Source organism: Montipora foliosa, chromosome 1 (assembly GCF_036669935.1).
Source record: "Montipora foliosa isolate CH-2021 chromosome 1, ASM3666993v2, whole genome shotgun sequence".
Lineage (NCBI taxonomy): Eukaryota > Metazoa > Cnidaria > Anthozoa > Scleractinia > Acroporidae > Montipora > Montipora foliosa.
Window position 1 is genome coordinate 14,291,141 of NC_090869.1, and position 17,500 is coordinate 14,308,640.

A 17,500-nucleotide genomic window follows, 5' to 3' on the forward strand; every position below is an offset into this window, starting at 1 on the left:
CAGTTACATAACAACCAGGCGAAACATGCATGATTAAATATGATAAGTGACAAAATTTGAAAACATGAGTGTTAGAAAAAGCATAAAACCTAAAACGTAAGTGTCAAATTGATGTGGTGGACACTAAGATTTTAGGTTTTTATACTCTTTTTAACACTTTGCAACTCGCTCATATGTTATCAATTTTTGTCACTTAATCATAATTAATTATGCATGTTTCGCCTGGTTGTTAAAAAGTCCTAACGGTTTTCCAAAATAATATTTTGTAACTGACAATGATGTTTGTAACATTGAAACATGTCTTATAAATTAAAAAAACATTGTAATCTTCTTAAAAGTCATGATTTTCTTTCTGCTGTCTCCACCTTTTGATAATGTAAGGTCAACTCATGGCCTTTCACTTCATAGGTTCCTTCACCTTTAGAACTGATAACAATGTGAATGGAAATTGAAATACATGTAGGATCTTCCAGTTTGTACTTCAGATGCCCTGTATTGATCTGAAGGAGGCCATTAACTAGTTCTGAGCCCATTCTACCCACTTGTTAAATTCTCACAGAATGTTCCTCAGAAGCTCCCAGCAAGTGATTAAAATATAATATTATTTAATTAATAACATAATAATAGCTGTATCCCTTTGTATTTTCAACACTACATGTATGTAACAATTTGCAATGCTGATACAAAAGAATTCACAGGGAAAAGCAGAGAACTTCACAACTGTCATACTTTTATCAGGCATGTATATTGATACACGTCTACAACAATAAATAATTATTCTCTCTCTTGTAGCTTGTACATTTAATAGCTAATACACCAGTTGTATCCCAACACTCACAATCCTGCCAAGAATAACAGTTAAGCCACAGAACTTTGCAATGGCTGAAGCAACAGAGCCAACCGGTATTATTTGAAATTTATAAGTGTACCTGGCTGATGTCATTTAACATGGCCTTGAATAAACGTTGAACTGCATATCCTTGCAGATCACTAGACATTGATACCAAGTGGATGAGGCTGGGAACTGCATCATCACGAACAAAACCTCCAGCCTAGGGAATTGGAATTTAATATTAGAGAACATAGCTCAACAAGCTACCCTACTACATGTACATACAGTTGTACATAAAATACACCGTTCGTTCTCTTTTAAGTCGTCTGCAAAGGTCCTCTGTCATCCGATCATCATAGGGCTTTGGAGCATCGAGGCGGTTTTATTGCCACAAATACTAAACCAAGTGCCCAGGATGCTTACTTAATTTTTGAAGTCGCCGGGAGGTCTTTCTTTTGAAGCAGGTGGTTAAGGTCATGTTCTATTGGGATCAACCGTTTGAACCACAGCCTGTTTAGATTGAAGCGGTTGAGGTTTCCCAGTAGAACGCTTTTCCAACCGTTTTCGGTTGAAACGCCGTACTTCCTGGAAATAGTTATTACCTGAGACTTTTCACCGTTGACAAGTTGAGGGAAAGCAACACGGCAGGAGCCCACAGCCATTTTTAATGACCCGCGTAAACGACAGCGGTCGCTTCCAATGCTTTTTCAACTGTTTCAACCTAGCTTGATGCCGGTTGAAAAAGTTGATCAACCAAACCAACCAAAAACAGTTTCTTCCCAATAGAACTCGAAAAAACCCAACCAACCCAACCAACTAAAAACAGTTGATCCCAATAGAACACAACCTAGACAATTTTTTTCATTGTTTGCCTATAAGTGAATTTTTATTCACAATACCATCAAGAAGGTTAAATAAACAGAACGAAAACAAAAAAAGCATTGATTTTCGCGAGATTTACATGTAAGCTAAGCCAATTGATCTCAAATCACAGTCCCCTATCTCCAAGTTACTTGCTTTCAGACAAATCTGTTGGTACAACTGTGCCTCCAAAGCTAGTCCCAGTCCCAGCTCCAGATACATGTAGCTTATTCAGAAATGTACATAATAACATCCATGCCATGTTTCACATTAGTTTTGTTAAATTAAAATGACTGAAAATAGGGGACTTTGTTTTGGAAACGGTCAGTTGCCAAGAATCCATAATTATACATTTATGAATTAAAAACATATTTAATGGCCAGTATTTACTGCTGTGGTTGCTGTACTGAGGCATCCAGCATTTAGGGACGGTAATTTACTGTTTCATACTCTCTGAACAGAAGACATCTGTTAAGCTCCTGTATGCTTTTTGTTGTGTATTACAAGACTGACTTGTTTACTTCAAAAACAACGTTCATCAATATCATTCTGGAAGGGGTAGGGAATCTACTGGAAGCAGGGCAGATATTCCAGCATTTTTAACATGCAATGCAAATGTATGGAAATGCACTTACAGTAGTGAGAACTTTCATCATAGTGTCAATGTGCCATCTTTTGTTTGGAGCATGTCTAAAAAAAAACAACAATATTCATACATTAAAAAATGCCTCACTAAAAGGGAGTTGGGTGTCTGAGACATCCATGCACATCTACCATTGGCAGCCAGCTCCAAGAGGGAAACTGCTCTAATGGGTGACAACACCTGACAACCCAGGAATAAGCTGTTATGTAGAACAGAGAAAGAATGAATTCCTTACTTGAACAGAATAATGTTTAACCATGCAACCAAGTCACTAGGTCGTTAAGTTACAAATCACTTCAGCAAAGAAACACTACTTCTGATGACCAGGGTTGAACCTAAAATTTACTTTTCCCAACACAACATAAAGGACAAAGCTTACTTTTCTGCAGCTAAAAAGATCTCTGATGTGACATATGATTTGAACTCGACATCAGTATTGACAAGAAAAGTCAGTAGCTCCTTCATCATTCCACGAATGTTACTTGAGTTAACAAGAGCAAAAGACAACTCCATTGCACGCCTAATGAAAAACAAAAGGAGCAAATGAAAAGAATATAAATATTTAAAGAACCTTACTCACCCACCTTACATTGCACGCCTACATTACTTCAGTTGCCATTTTCAGGGTCCTCCCCAAAACTCTGAATTCTATGACTATGTAAAGCAATCTGTTTCCATCGGACATCAAATGGGCTATATAACTCTGCTTTCCATTGGAAAATAAGCTATGTTTATTAAAATTTGAGTTTCTAACATTATTTATGTATGACTTGCCCTTCGCAACATGTCCTCGAGTTTCTCGAGTGGAAACACAATTGTTGTTGAACCATCTGCTCTTGGAATGGCAGCGAAGAATACCGAAATTGGGCATTCCTCGATTAACAGCTGGAAAAATCAGAATTTATGTATTATCATTTCTGGAAAATGAAGAAATAACTTCTTGGACTACATTGTAAGGAATCCAGAACAGCAAATCCACAGTCAGATCGATAATTCTATTCAAATAATTATTGTTTTGCGTGTCTTCTGCTCAGGCTGCCGGCACTGAACAAAGAGGCAAGGCAAGTCTTCCGCAAACATTTGAAAAAGCCTTTATCTATTGTACAAGTTATTCATTTCATTTTCTTGCTGATAATAAAACTGCATTTTGTGGAAGCAAGCTTGTGAGCGACGTTTTTATTCTTGGGCTGGAAAAGTTGAAAACTATAGAGAAGACTACATGTAGGCAAATTTGAAAAAGAAGAAATTCTAAAAACATAGAGTAAAAGCACTTCATCTAATGCTACTTAACTGTGTATTGCACGCACCACACTGAAGAAACTGTCTTTAGTTTACTTTGTACTCGCTTATCGCTAACTGCTTTCATTAAGTTTATTTACCACAGGGTTCGCGCTGGATTTTGTCCATAAAATTCCAGGAGTATTCAACGAGTTTTCAAGAACCAGAAATTGAGTCTTCAAAGAGTCTTTGTAAGAAGATTTTTTTGCCATGCATGTACATCGTGTTTCAGTGTTTTCTTTGCTGAAAAAGCCTACCTTGATCCGTTCCCACATCATGCAAATGGTAAGTGCACGCACTGGCATTTTCATTTCTGGTTTTAACATTTCCCCAATAATCAAATTTGGGCTCAATTTTCGAAATAATTATCTCTTAAACTTAGCATGATGCAATCAAAACAATTTTCACCCAAGCAAAAATTCGAGGAAATTTCAAACAGTTTTCCACGAAATCCCTTTTTTCAAGGGCTTTTCAAGCACCCTGGAAGTCCAAAATTAAATTCCAGGACTTTTCAAGGACTTCAAGGAGTAGCACAAACCCTGTTACCAAGTACCACGCCAGCAGCAAATTAAACTACTCTCACCTTGTTGTTTCCATTACAAACCACATGGGTATAAAATAATTGTGGGTTGCTTGCTTATTAATTACGGTCCAGTTAAAAGTTAAACAATTGCAACTAAGTACCATGCGTGGAAACTGTATTTCCCTCTTGAATTTACTGCAGACGTAGCTCCACCCTTCATAGAGAAGTGCTCCAAATGAAGGTATTCTGTTGTCTTTCTGATCGAAATCCATTTAATAATCCTCCTCAAGGATTTCAGAAGTGTTTTTTATTTTCCTGACAACATTGTTCTAATTTTTCTCTCGAGTGCAAAACAACAACACTTGCCCATATAAATAATTATTATGGAAGTACTGTAGAGGCTCCCGTATAACAACAACAACAACAAAGGCATGCAATGAACATTTTGTAAAGTGGGTGAGTAAGGTTCTTTAAGAAGCAATGCACATCAGTTATTTAAAAATGAAATTTGTTACTTTTTTAAAATCTCTTTGAGATTGTGACGCCTGCATTACCCCACTGCACACAAGAGGACAAGAAAACCTGCCCATCCAGCAGGCAACCAATCTGATATGCTTGTCCTTATCCATGAATCATAAATCAAACCTACAGATCGGCACTTCAAACTTTAATGATTATTTTGTCATCCCAGAAAGCTTTTTTTTTGTTGCAATACAAGTCCTACATGTATTTTCTCTTCAAGTTGACAGATTCTGAGAAGAGTAAATCGAAACGAGTTCCTAAAAATATCTATACGACACATTTTCTTAATATTAAGAAAGTTGGCATAGAAGAGAAAACACTGCACTACATCTACTGCACAACAATGATTACCTTCTAATAGAAATGTCTGGATCCTTCAAACAGTCTAAAATCGTTGTACGATGTCTCTGCACAGCATTATAGTCTGCTTGAACTGTTTTTAAAAGTGTGTTCAAAGCCACATATCTACAACAAAAACAAAACACATATTGTCACAGTAAAGTCTATGCAAGTTATGTACCTTTATTCTCAAGTTTTAACAAAGAACAAAGGGAGAGCACCAGTACTATATACTGTAAACACCCGCAGATAAACAACACCTGCAGAAAAGCCGCACCCTGGATTATAATTAGCAGCTCCACTTTTGGTAAAAAGTTTTTAAAAGAAATCAAAAGACATCCAAACTCAAGTCTTCAGACATCTTCTTCATCCACTGTTCATGTAACGTAAACTTACTATTAACATTGAAACGGAAGTCTTACCCACAATTTTAGCACTTTAATAATTCCATAATGAATATTGTTTCTACCAACTTTAACATTATGATTGACTAATTTTCTAGTATTTGTTGACAGGAATTTCTTCATTCAATGCAGTTTTCCCTTACATTTTTGCATTACAACAAGAATGTGAGCAAAACGTTTGTAGCTTACACTGTAGTAACCAGGCATTAGGTCAGACACAAGATGGAAAACTGGACACCAGAAGCAGCCTTTTTGCAAATGTTCCCACAGATAAGCCTCACCCCTAATTTCTAGCGACGATTTTTGGGGAAAAGGTGCGGCTTATCTGCAGGTGTTAACAGTATTTAGTATAAATACACAGGTGATTATACAAAACCGCGCGCACTCATTGTCGCGCTATCTCGGATTATCAGCCGATAATCACCTCGACGAACAAAATGGCTGCCAGTAGTCGTTTTGCCACTGTAAGTGAAGATGATTTCGCGTTGAAATGTTTTTTTTTTCTCTTTTTCGAAATGATCACCTGTGTATTTATACTAAAACAATTATTCGCCTCAGGCTCAGTGATTATCGGTGAATATTCACCTCGACTTCGTCTCGCTGAATATTCACCGATAATCACTTCGCCTTCAACGAATAATTGTTAAATACATGTAAAAGGCACATGTAGGTCAGGGTAAAGTCTAAAATTAATGTATGGTTGATACGCAATACAAGCAAAGTTCAGTTGGCTCAGACTTTACTTGACTACATGTTTAACTGTACATGTAGCTCCCAAGAAAGTTGTTTAGAACTGAACATGTAAAGAAGGAATGTTGCACCATAGAGGTCATGGGTTCGAATCCCATTGGAGCGACTTGAATTTTTCAGGCTCTATAAACATGTCTTCCAGGCTCATATTTTGTGTTGTTAAACGGCTGGCAACACATCCAGCATGCTCACCCCAAGTACATTTCATACACTTTGCGACTACAATTTGTGAATTTTCAAATAAGTTTTCGTATCTTATAGCAAACTTTCAACTGGATTTTCTTTTAGATTTCAAGCCTTGAGTGCATACCTGATTTACCAGAACAATACAAGTAGGTAGGTTTTCCTTTAAAATTACATGCAGAATATTATTATTATAGTTTGTGATGTTCATGTTGTGGTCATAGGATAATAATTTGATAATAGTATTAATGTTGCATGGTTTCAAGGATTAAGGAATTTATCTGATTCAAAGAAATAATAATACAGACTTTCACTTGGTGATTGCTTTACCTAATATTCTTGTCATTGTTTAAAAGAAAGCGTCCTAAAATATTGATTGCTAAAACCTAAAAAGGAAATAAAGAAAATGAGGTCAGCTACTGTAAAAAGGAAATTCTGTTTAAGATAAACACATGTACACACTTAATTGACCCCTGGGTCACAGTCTGCCTCCTCAAGAGATACGATTTTAAAAAAATAAATAGCAAGGAATATTAATTAGGTATTTTCAAGTCTAAAATTTTCATACCCTAAGTCCACTCTCGGATTTGGTGTCCATGATGGTGAGAACTGTCTCATAAAGGATAGCATTGCCAACGTTTTTGCTAGTTTCTGTATTTGTTGCAACCTGTGGTAGAGAATCAATTAAAATTACAGAGGCAATTGATCACACCACAAGAAAAGCTAATGACATGAGCCAATTTCAATTTCAGTCCACTGACCTGAGCCAACACATCATTCATCTGTTCACTAACTGATTCCTCATCCTTGCCAAGCATCCTCAAGAGTCTTAGTATTTTAACCTTTAACAATTCACAAAGTTGTCGATAAGAGTGTTGCTACATGTAGATGGTGTATTCTAAAAATTGCTTCTCCTTTTTTTCCGCAAATTGCATTTGCTTAACACCACACTGGGAACCCTTTAAGCTTCATTGTCGCAAGTACATGTATGCAGGGTTTGAGCCAGAGTGTGAACTTGCGACATTCTCCCCCTGGCAGGACGATTTGTCCCTTCAAATTACTGGTAGGTGGACGGGCCATACAAATGTCCCCTAAAGTCCCCCAAAGTCAAAACTAAATGGAAGAAGCTTATGCAAATTTATACCGATCAGAAAACCAGGATGGCTAGCATTTCACAATTTCATATTATTATTATCATAGCGAAAATAACTGAATAAAAATCGTTTATCAGTGCTTTATCAAAAAACACTATTCTCTCATGTTTCGATCCTTAAACAGCATTCCAAACCTGTCACATATTTTGCTGTTTTGAAATCGATTGCTTGAAATACGTATGAATAACCAAGTGAGGATCACTTTTACCATATTTAGAAGTAAAATGGGAACTGCGTTGCACGCATGCCTGGCTTTTGATATGCACATGTTTACAGCTCGTTTTGTTTGTGGACCGAAGTGCCCTGCTCTGTTTGTCATCAGATACATTTGTATAAATTATTCTTTGGAACAAGGAAAATCTTGAGTTATTGTGGAAGTGAAAGACGTAAAACCATCGACCAAGAAGAAGAAAAAACTGAAAACGGATTCACACACGAGGAAGAATCGCAAGAAAATGATGCTCAACTTCTGACTTTGAAACCTTGCAATTTCCATGAAATGGTTAAATGATCACAAGTCGCTACGGTACGAAAATAACAGGATCTTTTGTCACTTTTTTCAGCTGGTGAGAAAGAAAAACCCTTTTGAGGGGCGACAAGGGCTGCCCCCGCTGTTGCCTATTTGTCCTGTTGCAAGGGCCACAGATGGACAAATTTTATTATTGTCTCCTGAGGCAATAAAGCTGGCTCAAACCCTGCATGTATGTGAGACAGGACTTTTGAAGTAAGATTTTACCATTACGTGGGAAAATCTACCATAAAAGAATTCTTCCTCACGTGAGACTTGGGATTGTACATGTACATGCATCTAGAAAAATAATGTTTACAATCAAAAGAAAAAAAGGAAATTTTCTAACCAAGTAGCACTTTTAAATGTAAATGCCACAGATAACAAAAAGAAAAGTTACCATCATCAACAGTCATTGCAAAAATTCACAGCAAAAAGCAAAACCAAGCTCCTTACTTGAATAAAAGGATCACTGATTCCTGAGACATCATGTTCTGGAGAATACCCTGACATTACCAGATTCTTTAAAGTCTTCACTAATATTGGAACATGCTGGAGAAATATACAATCATGTTACTTTAATTACGTATCATCTGGCTTAATTTTACGGCTGGTGGACAAATCAATAGTTATAATGTTTTGTAAATTAACAAAATCATTGCCTTACCCTTCTAAAGTGTGCAAGTGTTTCTGGGTTAACACGGCACATTTCAGTGACCAATGACACTCCACAAACTAACACACCTGATAAGGAAGTAGCAATACACACTTATGATGTAGAAGAACTATCAAAAATCAATACCAATGTATCTTGGACTCACCGTGATTTCTTTCATTGAGAAGAGACCTTGTTGTTGGAACAAACACCTCCATAAGTTCTGGTACTTTTCTGACAATTCTTACTGCACAAAGTGCTGCCTAAAAGGTGAAGAAAACGTTTTCTATGTTAACCACTTTCTCCTTAAGTAACGTACATTGTATAATCCAATGTCATTTTACTGGGGAGAAAAGACTTAACCCGTTGACATCCAAACCGGCCTAAACTGGTCAGACTTTTTTACTCGGCAACGGGGAACCCCTGGGAGTCAATGGGTTAATATTCATGATACAAAATGAGCATGAAAGTTGGGCAATGAACAACACACACCTTTTTTCTTAGGTACGAGTTAGTTGACTTCAACAACTTTTCCACTTCTCCAGCTAAATCACGACTCATTTCCTGAGAGCAAATGCTATCAAAGAGGAAAATAATGTTGAGAAGAAAATGCCTTATTCCAGTAATCCATCTTAACACTTTACCAAGACCCTGAGGGGCACAAGTGTTTATAAAACAATGTCTACTCTAAAACTAAGGGTGCCGTATTCCGGAATAGGAATTTATGGAATATAAGTTAGAAATCCTTCGTTTTTATGGAGATTCACATTAAAATTGTCAAACACCTGCTAAAATGCTATTTTAAACATATTTTTATCATCTTTGCTGCTTCGAAACGAGCCAAACATACCGTTTTAATCATCACTCCACGTATTCTTATTCCGGAATAGGGTCAATCGAACGCGCCATAAGAGTTGTATGCCTAGTGATGTGGAGTAGAAGCCAGGACTTACAGTATGAATGTCTCAAGGCACCTTGTTATTATCAAGTTGTACATAATTATCATATACTTACTTTCCTAATGAGCACAGAGCCAGACCAATCACAAACTGGTTTGAATGGTTCAAATCACTGAAAGAAATTGTTGAAAAAAGACAGCATTAACTTTGGTAATATAGAGATCTACATAAGTTCCATAATATTAACCATCTCTTGTCATTTTAAAATAGAAACATACAGTAACAAACTTGGGTGTTGTACTCACTTTTTTAGAGAATTTGTTACCAACAAGTGGACATCTTGTCGCTCATCAAGGAGAAGCATAGCTCCTAAATAGCCTATTCTCTTGTCAGTAAACTTTGGGGAAGCAATTAGTTTTAAACACTCCAGCTGCAAAATGCAAGATACAAATGTAGAATAATTCAATTAAATGATTTCCATTAATGTTAACGCTTATCTTATGATATTATACTTTACACAATTCATAACTTACACAGTAAATTTTAAATTACTTTGTACCTGTAAAGATGTAATTCAGCACTCAACCTTCAGTTGTACGTGTACATGTACAGCTGTATTTCACAAAATTGATAATCGACCTACTTTTGATGGTTTTCTACTCTTATTAGAGGGGCTTTTCTGTCAGTGTTTTTCTTCTCCTCAAAAACCAGCATTAGTTAAATTCATTTCCTTTGATTGATTATGTTTGGCAGATGAAACTTGTCTCTGTTAAATAAATTTTCTCACTTTCACTGACCAATATGTACAATCATACCTGGCCAAAATGAGCTGGATATCCTAACATGTGAATATAGAGTAACTTGGCAACATTACGACATCTGAAGTCATTGTCTTCCTCTCTGAATGAATCCCTGATGTATGCACACTCCTTGGAAATCACTGATCGTTCATCAGCTGCTGTCCTGGCTGCTCTGATTGTTCGTATAAGATCCCTCAGTTTCCCAGGAGCAGGCATGATGGTGCCTCAGCTCAGGAGTTCCTGTTGAAAAAAACTGATATTGACCACCATTTCTATGCAGGAGTTTCTATAACGTTTAAAGTTGCCTGCTTGTTTGAGTCTCTCAGAATAGCCAACTGTTATCATTGCTAATTAAAAATGAATTTTAATTTTAATTTTTTGAAACAATCTGTCTTAAAGTGGTACCATGATCAAAAACATCACTTCCTTTTTTTCTTTTGATTTTGACAGGGTTTTTGCTTCACACTGGGCTGGCAAAATTTTGAGCTTTGATTTTTATCCAAAGGCTGTGTACTTTGCAAGTTTTGGATTTCACGGTCCGCATTTACTCACTTTCATAACTGACCAACTGGACCTCTGGGAGTTGGATCTGGAGAAAAGCGATGTCATTTACTCAACAGCTCAAAATTTCAGCATGTAAACCAAGTTTATTATGTATGCAAATCTGAAAGCCTAAAACTCCCGTGCTGCATATACGTACAAATGCACTGCTTTCTTGAACTAGTGAGTCTTTGAAATCATTTTCGCCTCGATACAGCTCTCGATACAGATGGTAATGGCAGACCATTAAACAGGAAAATTCCAGTTAAAATAAACAAGTGTCTTTTTGAAATTAAGGTTTCAAACTTAGGTAACTTAATGTTAGGTTAACATAGTTTTGACAAAATTACTTCAATTTAGGAAAAATAAGTAGCCAACTCCTCTGAGTGAAGTAGCTTTTAGACGGCTGTCAGTACTTTTTCAAACCGCTGCAATGCAAAGAGAACTTCTAAAAAATTGCAATTAAATCGCTGTCATTATAAGGAAGTCTATATGAAGATTTAGTTGAAAAGAAATAAGGTAAACCAATCATCCCTTTAATAGCAAAACGAAACCTCAAACAAATAGTTAACTCAAGTGAAGCTATGATCCTCACAGTTATGAACGCAATTTTTGCAACTGCGTAAAGAAGCCTGAAAAAATTCAGGACTTCAACGGGGTTTGAACCAGTGACCTCACGCTACCGGTGCGACGCCCTAACCAACTGAGCTATGCAGCCACTGACGTTGGGAGCTGGTCATTTGTGGGTTCTAATCAACAATCATTAAAGTAGCCAACGATCATAGCTTCACTTGATTTCATATCCGCAGTTCATATATGATCCATCTCATATATCATTTCATCGTTGATTCATTCCTTACGGGAACATTAGAACCCACAAATGACCAGCTCCCAACGTAGTGGTCTCATAGCTCAGTTGGTTTAGAGCGTTGGCACCGGTATCACAAGGTCACGGGTTCAAACCCCATTGAATTCCTGAATTTTTCAGCTTTCTTTACGCAATTGCAAAAATTGTGTTCATAACTGTGAGGATCATAGCTTCACTTGATTTCATATCCGCAGTTCATATATGATCCATCTCATATATCATTTCATCGTTAAATAGTTAACTGTTCCATGGTGGTGTGATCAGTGCTGGAAATAAAAGTCAGTCATCAGACATTGTCCGACCAAATTTTGAATTTGTCCGGTCAATTTCACATTATGATCCGACACGATGACTGAACATCTCATTATCACATCTTGATTCTCTTTCAAGGTGTTGTTAGTCAATAAATTATGTCCAGTCCAATTTGGCAAATGTCCGACCAAAAGGAAGATTTGAAAGGACATATGTCCTGTGAATAAAGAAAAATTATTTCCAGCACTGTGTGATTTATAACTATTCTAAATTCTTACCATGTAAATAATAGTTTATACCCAAGCAATTAATTATCTCTCTTGCATATATAGAGTACCTTCAAATGAATGACTTATTAGTCTGTACATTACAAATATCATTTTGTGGTAAAAAAATTGTTTAAGCTTGTGTGTACAAGGAGATGAATTATTTTCGTACTACTACGAAAGTTATTCTTGAGCACATACACACAATGGTCATGAAAAACAAATAACTTTTTCTGGACCAGCTAAACTGTAATAGAAAGGAAAAACGATTAAAGAATTTTAATACAATTTAAGTACATTTTTGTGAAGTTATTGTTTGGTGGCTAACGGCTTCTACCAAAGTCAACTGATACTACAAAATATTCATTTTCGAGGCAGTTCAAGGGAAGAAGCTAGAGCGAATGCGGCGATTTTTTTCCCCGAAAAGGGGCTTCTGAAGCATTATTTGATGCGATCGTCGATTTACGATTTTGTACGTTTACAACAAGTACACTAACAAAAATGGACACCTACTGAATATTCGCTTACGCACAATTAACATTACCGTGTTCTACATGCTATGCTTTGCAATATTAAAAAATACAGCTTTTAAGCCAACGGTCGCATGCAGTTTACGTCGAAAATTGTAAGCATTGACAAAGTAAAGAATTACGTCCATCAAAACTTGCACAATTCCACGCTAAGATCCGGCAAACGAAACTAAGAGATGTCGCATTGCCACTGCGCTTCTTCCGAATTTCAGAGAAGAGAGCATCCACCGCGAAACAGCGACTCTCAGAAGAGCCATAAAATTCTCCCAACATAACGCTGTACTATCACGTACCTGATAAAAGACCTCCGGTGAAATTCGTCCCTCAGAAGAAGGAAACTGCAGCTTTCGACAAGTCCCCACGTTCCACGAAGACAGTCGGAGATGGGAGAACCAATGCGCAAGTGCATTGGGAGGGACTCAGGCTGAGGTCCCGGATGAATGTAGTACTTTGTGGCTAGCGGTACTCCGACAAAACAACATGGCGCCAGGGAAAAGCCTGCATTCGAAACCCAAGAAGAAGTTTCAACAAGAGACTAAAAAAGCCGCTTCTGGTATAAAAAAGGCGAATAGCAGTAAGCTGTCCAAAAAGAAGGTATACTCTTCCTGACTTCCTGAAAAGTTATCACTTCAAATGTTTGATATTTCAACGTAGTTTCATTCAAAATATCCTTTAATTGGTTTTCATGAGACGCCAAGAAATTTCCAGGCAAATGAGTTTACGTCAATCTTTACTTGAAATCTACCCGAATATGCTGTTCTGCAAGGTATTCCATTGTTCTTAATTCCCACTCCCCTCCCCTCCCATACGAGGATTACGAGTTTTTGCAACGTTGGGTTCATTTGAACAGTGCTGGTGCCGTGCACTGGCAACCGTTCAGAGTCTATTTTTAGAGGGTACTGACAATGATATGAGGTTAGGATTTCTGCTATTGTCAGGACGGAGGGAGGGGGTGGAGGGAGGGGGGGGGAGGTGAGTTTGAAGTTACTACTGACTGTGCTGTGGGATTTTTGGAGGAGTCGGCAATAGTTTGATCATCTAGGTAAGTGTTCAGCTCGATTTCCAGCCGTTTTGGCCATGCAGTTAACATCCTCCTCCCAACGAGCAGCTGGATCACTCAGGTCCGCGTCGTTTGTCCGGGATGTAGCACAGGTATACCTGCCAACTTTTTCTGAGATTTAGGCGTGAGATTTTTATCCTGGGAGTGCTGGGATTTTTGAAGACGACACGATCATTTCCGAAGATTTCCGAAGAAGTCCGAAGTCTTCCGAAGAAGTCCGAAGTCTTCCGAAGTCTGTCGAAGACGTATAAACACGTATAAACGCGAACTCGCTCCCAGTGCTTTTAACTTCAAAAATCAGAGATCGCGAGGAAGGTATTGTCATTTACTTATTTTACACATGGTTTTCGTTCCTTACATGGGTCCGAGTTAACATATTTTTGGAAATTGTGTCAAGCAAGACGGCAACAACTCACATTTTCCAACCAGGCATGAGAAATTGGCCCACAATCGTGAGCCGGCGTGAGATCGAAGTTTTCAACCCGCAGGCATGAGACTCACGCCTAAGGCGTGAAAGTTGGCGGGTGTACACAGGTCGCAGTTGTATTTTGTACTTGGCAGGCAGGCAGGCATCTTTCTGATTTGTGAAAAATACAATTTACTGGAACAGTGATCAAGTCGTGGCGTGCGCAGAAGAACACAGGCTGCTTTTAGGGTCATTGAGCTTTTGTCAACCAGACAAATTTAATATCAGTCTTGAAACTGCATTGTGTACAGGCAGTCTTTACTAGGCGTACACTAAAGTGTGTTCCTTAGGCATCTGAGATTGGAGAAATATCTGGTTGCTACATGAAATTCTCCACAAATTTTTTGTCACTGCCTACTCTAGACACAATAGAGCTGTGTTCTTTCAAACAATCCTCCTGTTTCTTCTTACTATTCTCCTGCTCCCACTATGAAAACCATGCACTCACCTGGACAATCAACCCCATCACGGTAGATGATGTTTACTTGACAAACATGCTTGGTTATGCCTGTAATTCCTTCTTTCAGCTCAAGGAGAGAACTTTACTACAAATTGAAGAAATTAACAAGGAATTTACCACCATTCAGAACAAGCTAGTTAACGACGAAAGCCAGATCAAGGATACCAAAGTCTTAAGTGTGGAAAAGGCAGTAAATGTTAAGGTGAGATTGGACCTGAAAATGTACTGGTCCATAAACACACAAAAAAAGAACTTGGCCAATATCCAGCCATCTTGACCTCACGCTTGGTCAATAACCCATATTTCTTGTACCACTTAACCATCTTACTCCTGGGAATGCCACTTATGTACCACTTTCATAATAGGTGACCACCTTTACATTCTTTTGTGTTTATCTTACAGTGCACTTCTTTTAAAATTTGCTTGTCATAGCAAGGCTAGAAAGGCTTATTAGCATTAAAACAAAAAATGTTTTATTTGCCTGTCATTAAAGGCCCAGCTTCAACCGACAGGCTTTGCGTGCCGTAGAACAATTTTCATACATGAAAATCCAGCCAAAGCTGAAATTTATCCAATCAGATCGCTGTGATAAGCAATGCGAATTTCCATAACAAAAACAAACGGTCGAAAAGCCTGTCGGTTGAAGGTGGGCCTTTAAGAAAGAGGTCTACATGTATAAAGAGTTTTCTCTGGCTAACACCCGAGGATGTTACTTTTCCTCTCATTCTATTCAAAACTAAAAATGTCCTTTCACTTGAAAGGTATAGTCCACTTTCAAAAATACCGTAATACTCTTTTTTTATTCTTTTTATTTTTTATAAACAATCTTTGTTTCAACATTTGCTCTAAGAGCACAGTGTGCTTATCGAGAGAGTTTACGCTGTTTAAGATAAATATTAAAAAACATGATAAAAAACTTGAATGGGCCTTCTCTGGCAAAAAACATTAAAAATTGTTGCAAGCTTTCAACCACTAAAGCTGAGGTCTTCAACGGGCAAAAAGAAGAATGAAGTAAAAATTCAGAGAACATATAGTGAGATAAAAATGAAAACAATAAAGTGAAATTAGGGGAAAAAGGTGATTAAGAATTTTTGTTAAAAAGTATGCAGTATTGTCCTGGAAGTGGGCAAGAGGTATTGTCTGCGTCAGGCGTGGTAAAGGTGTGGTAAAGGCACAGTAGATCCTTTGCCACGAGGAAAAAAGAACATTTTAGAAATGTGAAGACAGCGGCCAAAGGCTCCAAAGTTGCCAATCATGCTTTGTCGCACAACCATGTCATTGACTTCAACAATGCGTCGATCAATTTCTAGAATCTTGGCACACCTTTACCATACCTGACGCACAAGAACTCTTGCCCACTTCCAGGACAATACCGCATACTTTTTAACAAAAATTCTTAATCACCATTTTTCCCTAATTTCACTTTATTGTTATCATTTTTATCTCACTATATATTCTCCAAATTTTTATTTCATTCATCTTTTTGCCTGTTGAACACCTCAGCTCTAATGGTCGAAAGCTCTCAGCAATTTTTAATGTTTTTTAACCTGAGAACGCCCATTCAAGTTTTTTTATCATGACTCATCTTGGATGCGTTCCTTCAATTTTTTCAATAAAAAACATGTGTCACGGTCAGAGAAAAAAATAAAAATTACCATTATAAGTCTCAAGAGAAGAAACGTATAAAAACAATGCTGATGCAAAATTTTGGAGGGCAAACAGAGTATAGTATTTTTGAAAGTGGCCTATTCCATATCAATAGCCTAACATTATAATTTTGTTCCATAGTGAAACACTGTAAGCTGAGATCAATGACAACGATACCTTCTTTGTTAGCATTATTACTTTCAAGAGTATTTTGGTACACGCATGGACCCACACAACAACAGAGACGTTTGGCATGTAGTATAATGGGGGCGTTTTTATTAGCTTTGATGTATTTATTTCCACAGATCGCTGAGAAGCGGCTAACTCCACCAGTTTCAGATGTTAGTCAAGAAGAACTTACAAAGACTCTTGAAAATTTTGCAAATTTGTAGCCTCGAATGAAAAATAATTTTTCATTCTAAGGCTACAGATTTACCATATCTACATGCGTTCGTGTTTGTGCATCGCATCACAGAAAGCTCTCCAGAGGACAATTTTCGTGTTCTTCTAAGCCGATTAATTGAGGTGTATTGGTGACGTGATCCTCTAAGGAGTTCAGAGTAGGGTTGAAACAGTTTTAGTCTCAGTGCGGTTCCAGTTGTACGCAAGCCAGACTGGGAACATTCATTTTATTGCAGAAAATCCCAGATGCTCGCTGAAATGTACAAATCGTGCTAAATATTTGTCCTTGGACGTGGAGAATATTTGTCCAGCTCAGGCAGGTTCAATCCAGCCAAAGTACAAGAAAGTATGGGAGACTGACGTTAAGTAGAAGGCATGTCACTGTACCATTCTTGTTTTACACCAGGATAAGTTTTTTTTGTCAAGAACAATGAGGTTGTATTAAGAAAAATAGGCCCGCAATGCGTGCGTGTAGCTACTGCGTTCTTGTTTCCATTGGTATGTGAATACGGTGCTGTTTAGTATGTACAGCTATTTTAGAAAAGGTTGTTGTAAGGGCTACGCGCCCATACCATTAGGTATTTTGGGTAATAGCTAAAGAAACGTCAATATGGCTTCATTTAAGTCAAGGTACTGTTTAGTTACGGATTACATAAAA

The 17,500-nt window shown here is 37.5% G+C and overlaps 2 protein-coding genes and 1 long non-coding RNA gene across 4 annotated transcripts in view; 2 read left to right on the forward strand and 1 right to left on the reverse strand.

Annotated features, from left to right (window-relative positions):
- The window catches only part of LOC137990070 (AP-1 complex subunit gamma-1-like), a 32,085-nt gene extending 18,862 nt beyond the window's left edge, over positions 1–13,223 (reverse strand). Inside the window, exons 1-15 of one of the 2 annotated variants that reach the window (XM_068835631.1) lie at positions 13,101–13,223; positions 10,367–10,591; positions 9,857–9,981; positions 9,667–9,723; positions 9,145–9,229; positions 8,819–8,915; positions 8,665–8,741; positions 8,454–8,549; positions 7,097–7,177; positions 6,904–7,002; positions 6,666–6,721; positions 5,011–5,124; positions 2,716–2,856; positions 2,329–2,383; positions 930–1,052 (exon numbers count right to left, since the gene is read on the reverse strand). In XM_068835631.1, coding sequence (XP_068691732.1) covers positions 930–1,052; positions 2,329–2,383; positions 2,716–2,856; positions 5,011–5,124; positions 6,666–6,721; positions 6,904–7,002; positions 7,097–7,177; positions 8,454–8,549; positions 8,665–8,741; positions 8,819–8,915; positions 9,145–9,229; positions 9,667–9,723; positions 9,857–9,981; positions 10,367–10,567 — 1,407 coding nt within the window. In that variant the 5' untranslated portion in view covers positions 10,568–10,591; positions 13,101–13,223. Of the gene's footprint in view, positions 1–929; positions 1,053–2,328; positions 2,384–2,715; positions 2,857–5,010; positions 5,125–6,665; positions 6,722–6,903; positions 7,003–7,096; positions 7,178–8,453; positions 8,550–8,664; positions 8,742–8,818; positions 8,918–9,144; positions 9,230–9,666; positions 9,724–9,856; positions 9,982–10,366; positions 10,592–13,100 lie in introns of those variants that run through there. The other variant, XM_068835646.1, reaches the window with a different exon arrangement.
- Positions 5,288–10,812, forward strand: LOC137990444 (uncharacterized). Its single transcript, XR_011121459.1, has 4 exons — positions 5,288–5,379; positions 5,514–5,567; positions 6,441–6,488; positions 10,802–10,812. It is a non-coding gene; the product is annotated as an uncharacterized lncRNA (long non-coding RNA).
- Positions 13,224–13,254: 31 nt separating the features above from the next.
- LOC137990298 (uncharacterized) overlaps positions 13,255–17,500 on the forward strand; it is a 5,774-nt gene continuing 1,528 nt past the window's right edge. The window contains exons 1-3 of the mRNA XM_068835672.1: positions 13,255–13,401; positions 14,861–14,995; positions 16,746–17,500. The exon at positions 16,746–17,500 is cut by the window's right edge and continues 1,528 nt beyond it. Of these exons, the coding sequence (XP_068691773.1) occupies positions 13,288–13,401; positions 14,861–14,995; positions 16,746–16,832 (336 nt within the window). The 5' untranslated portion in view covers positions 13,255–13,287 and the 3' untranslated portion in view covers positions 16,833–17,500. The remainder of the gene's footprint in view (positions 13,402–14,860; positions 14,996–16,745) is intronic.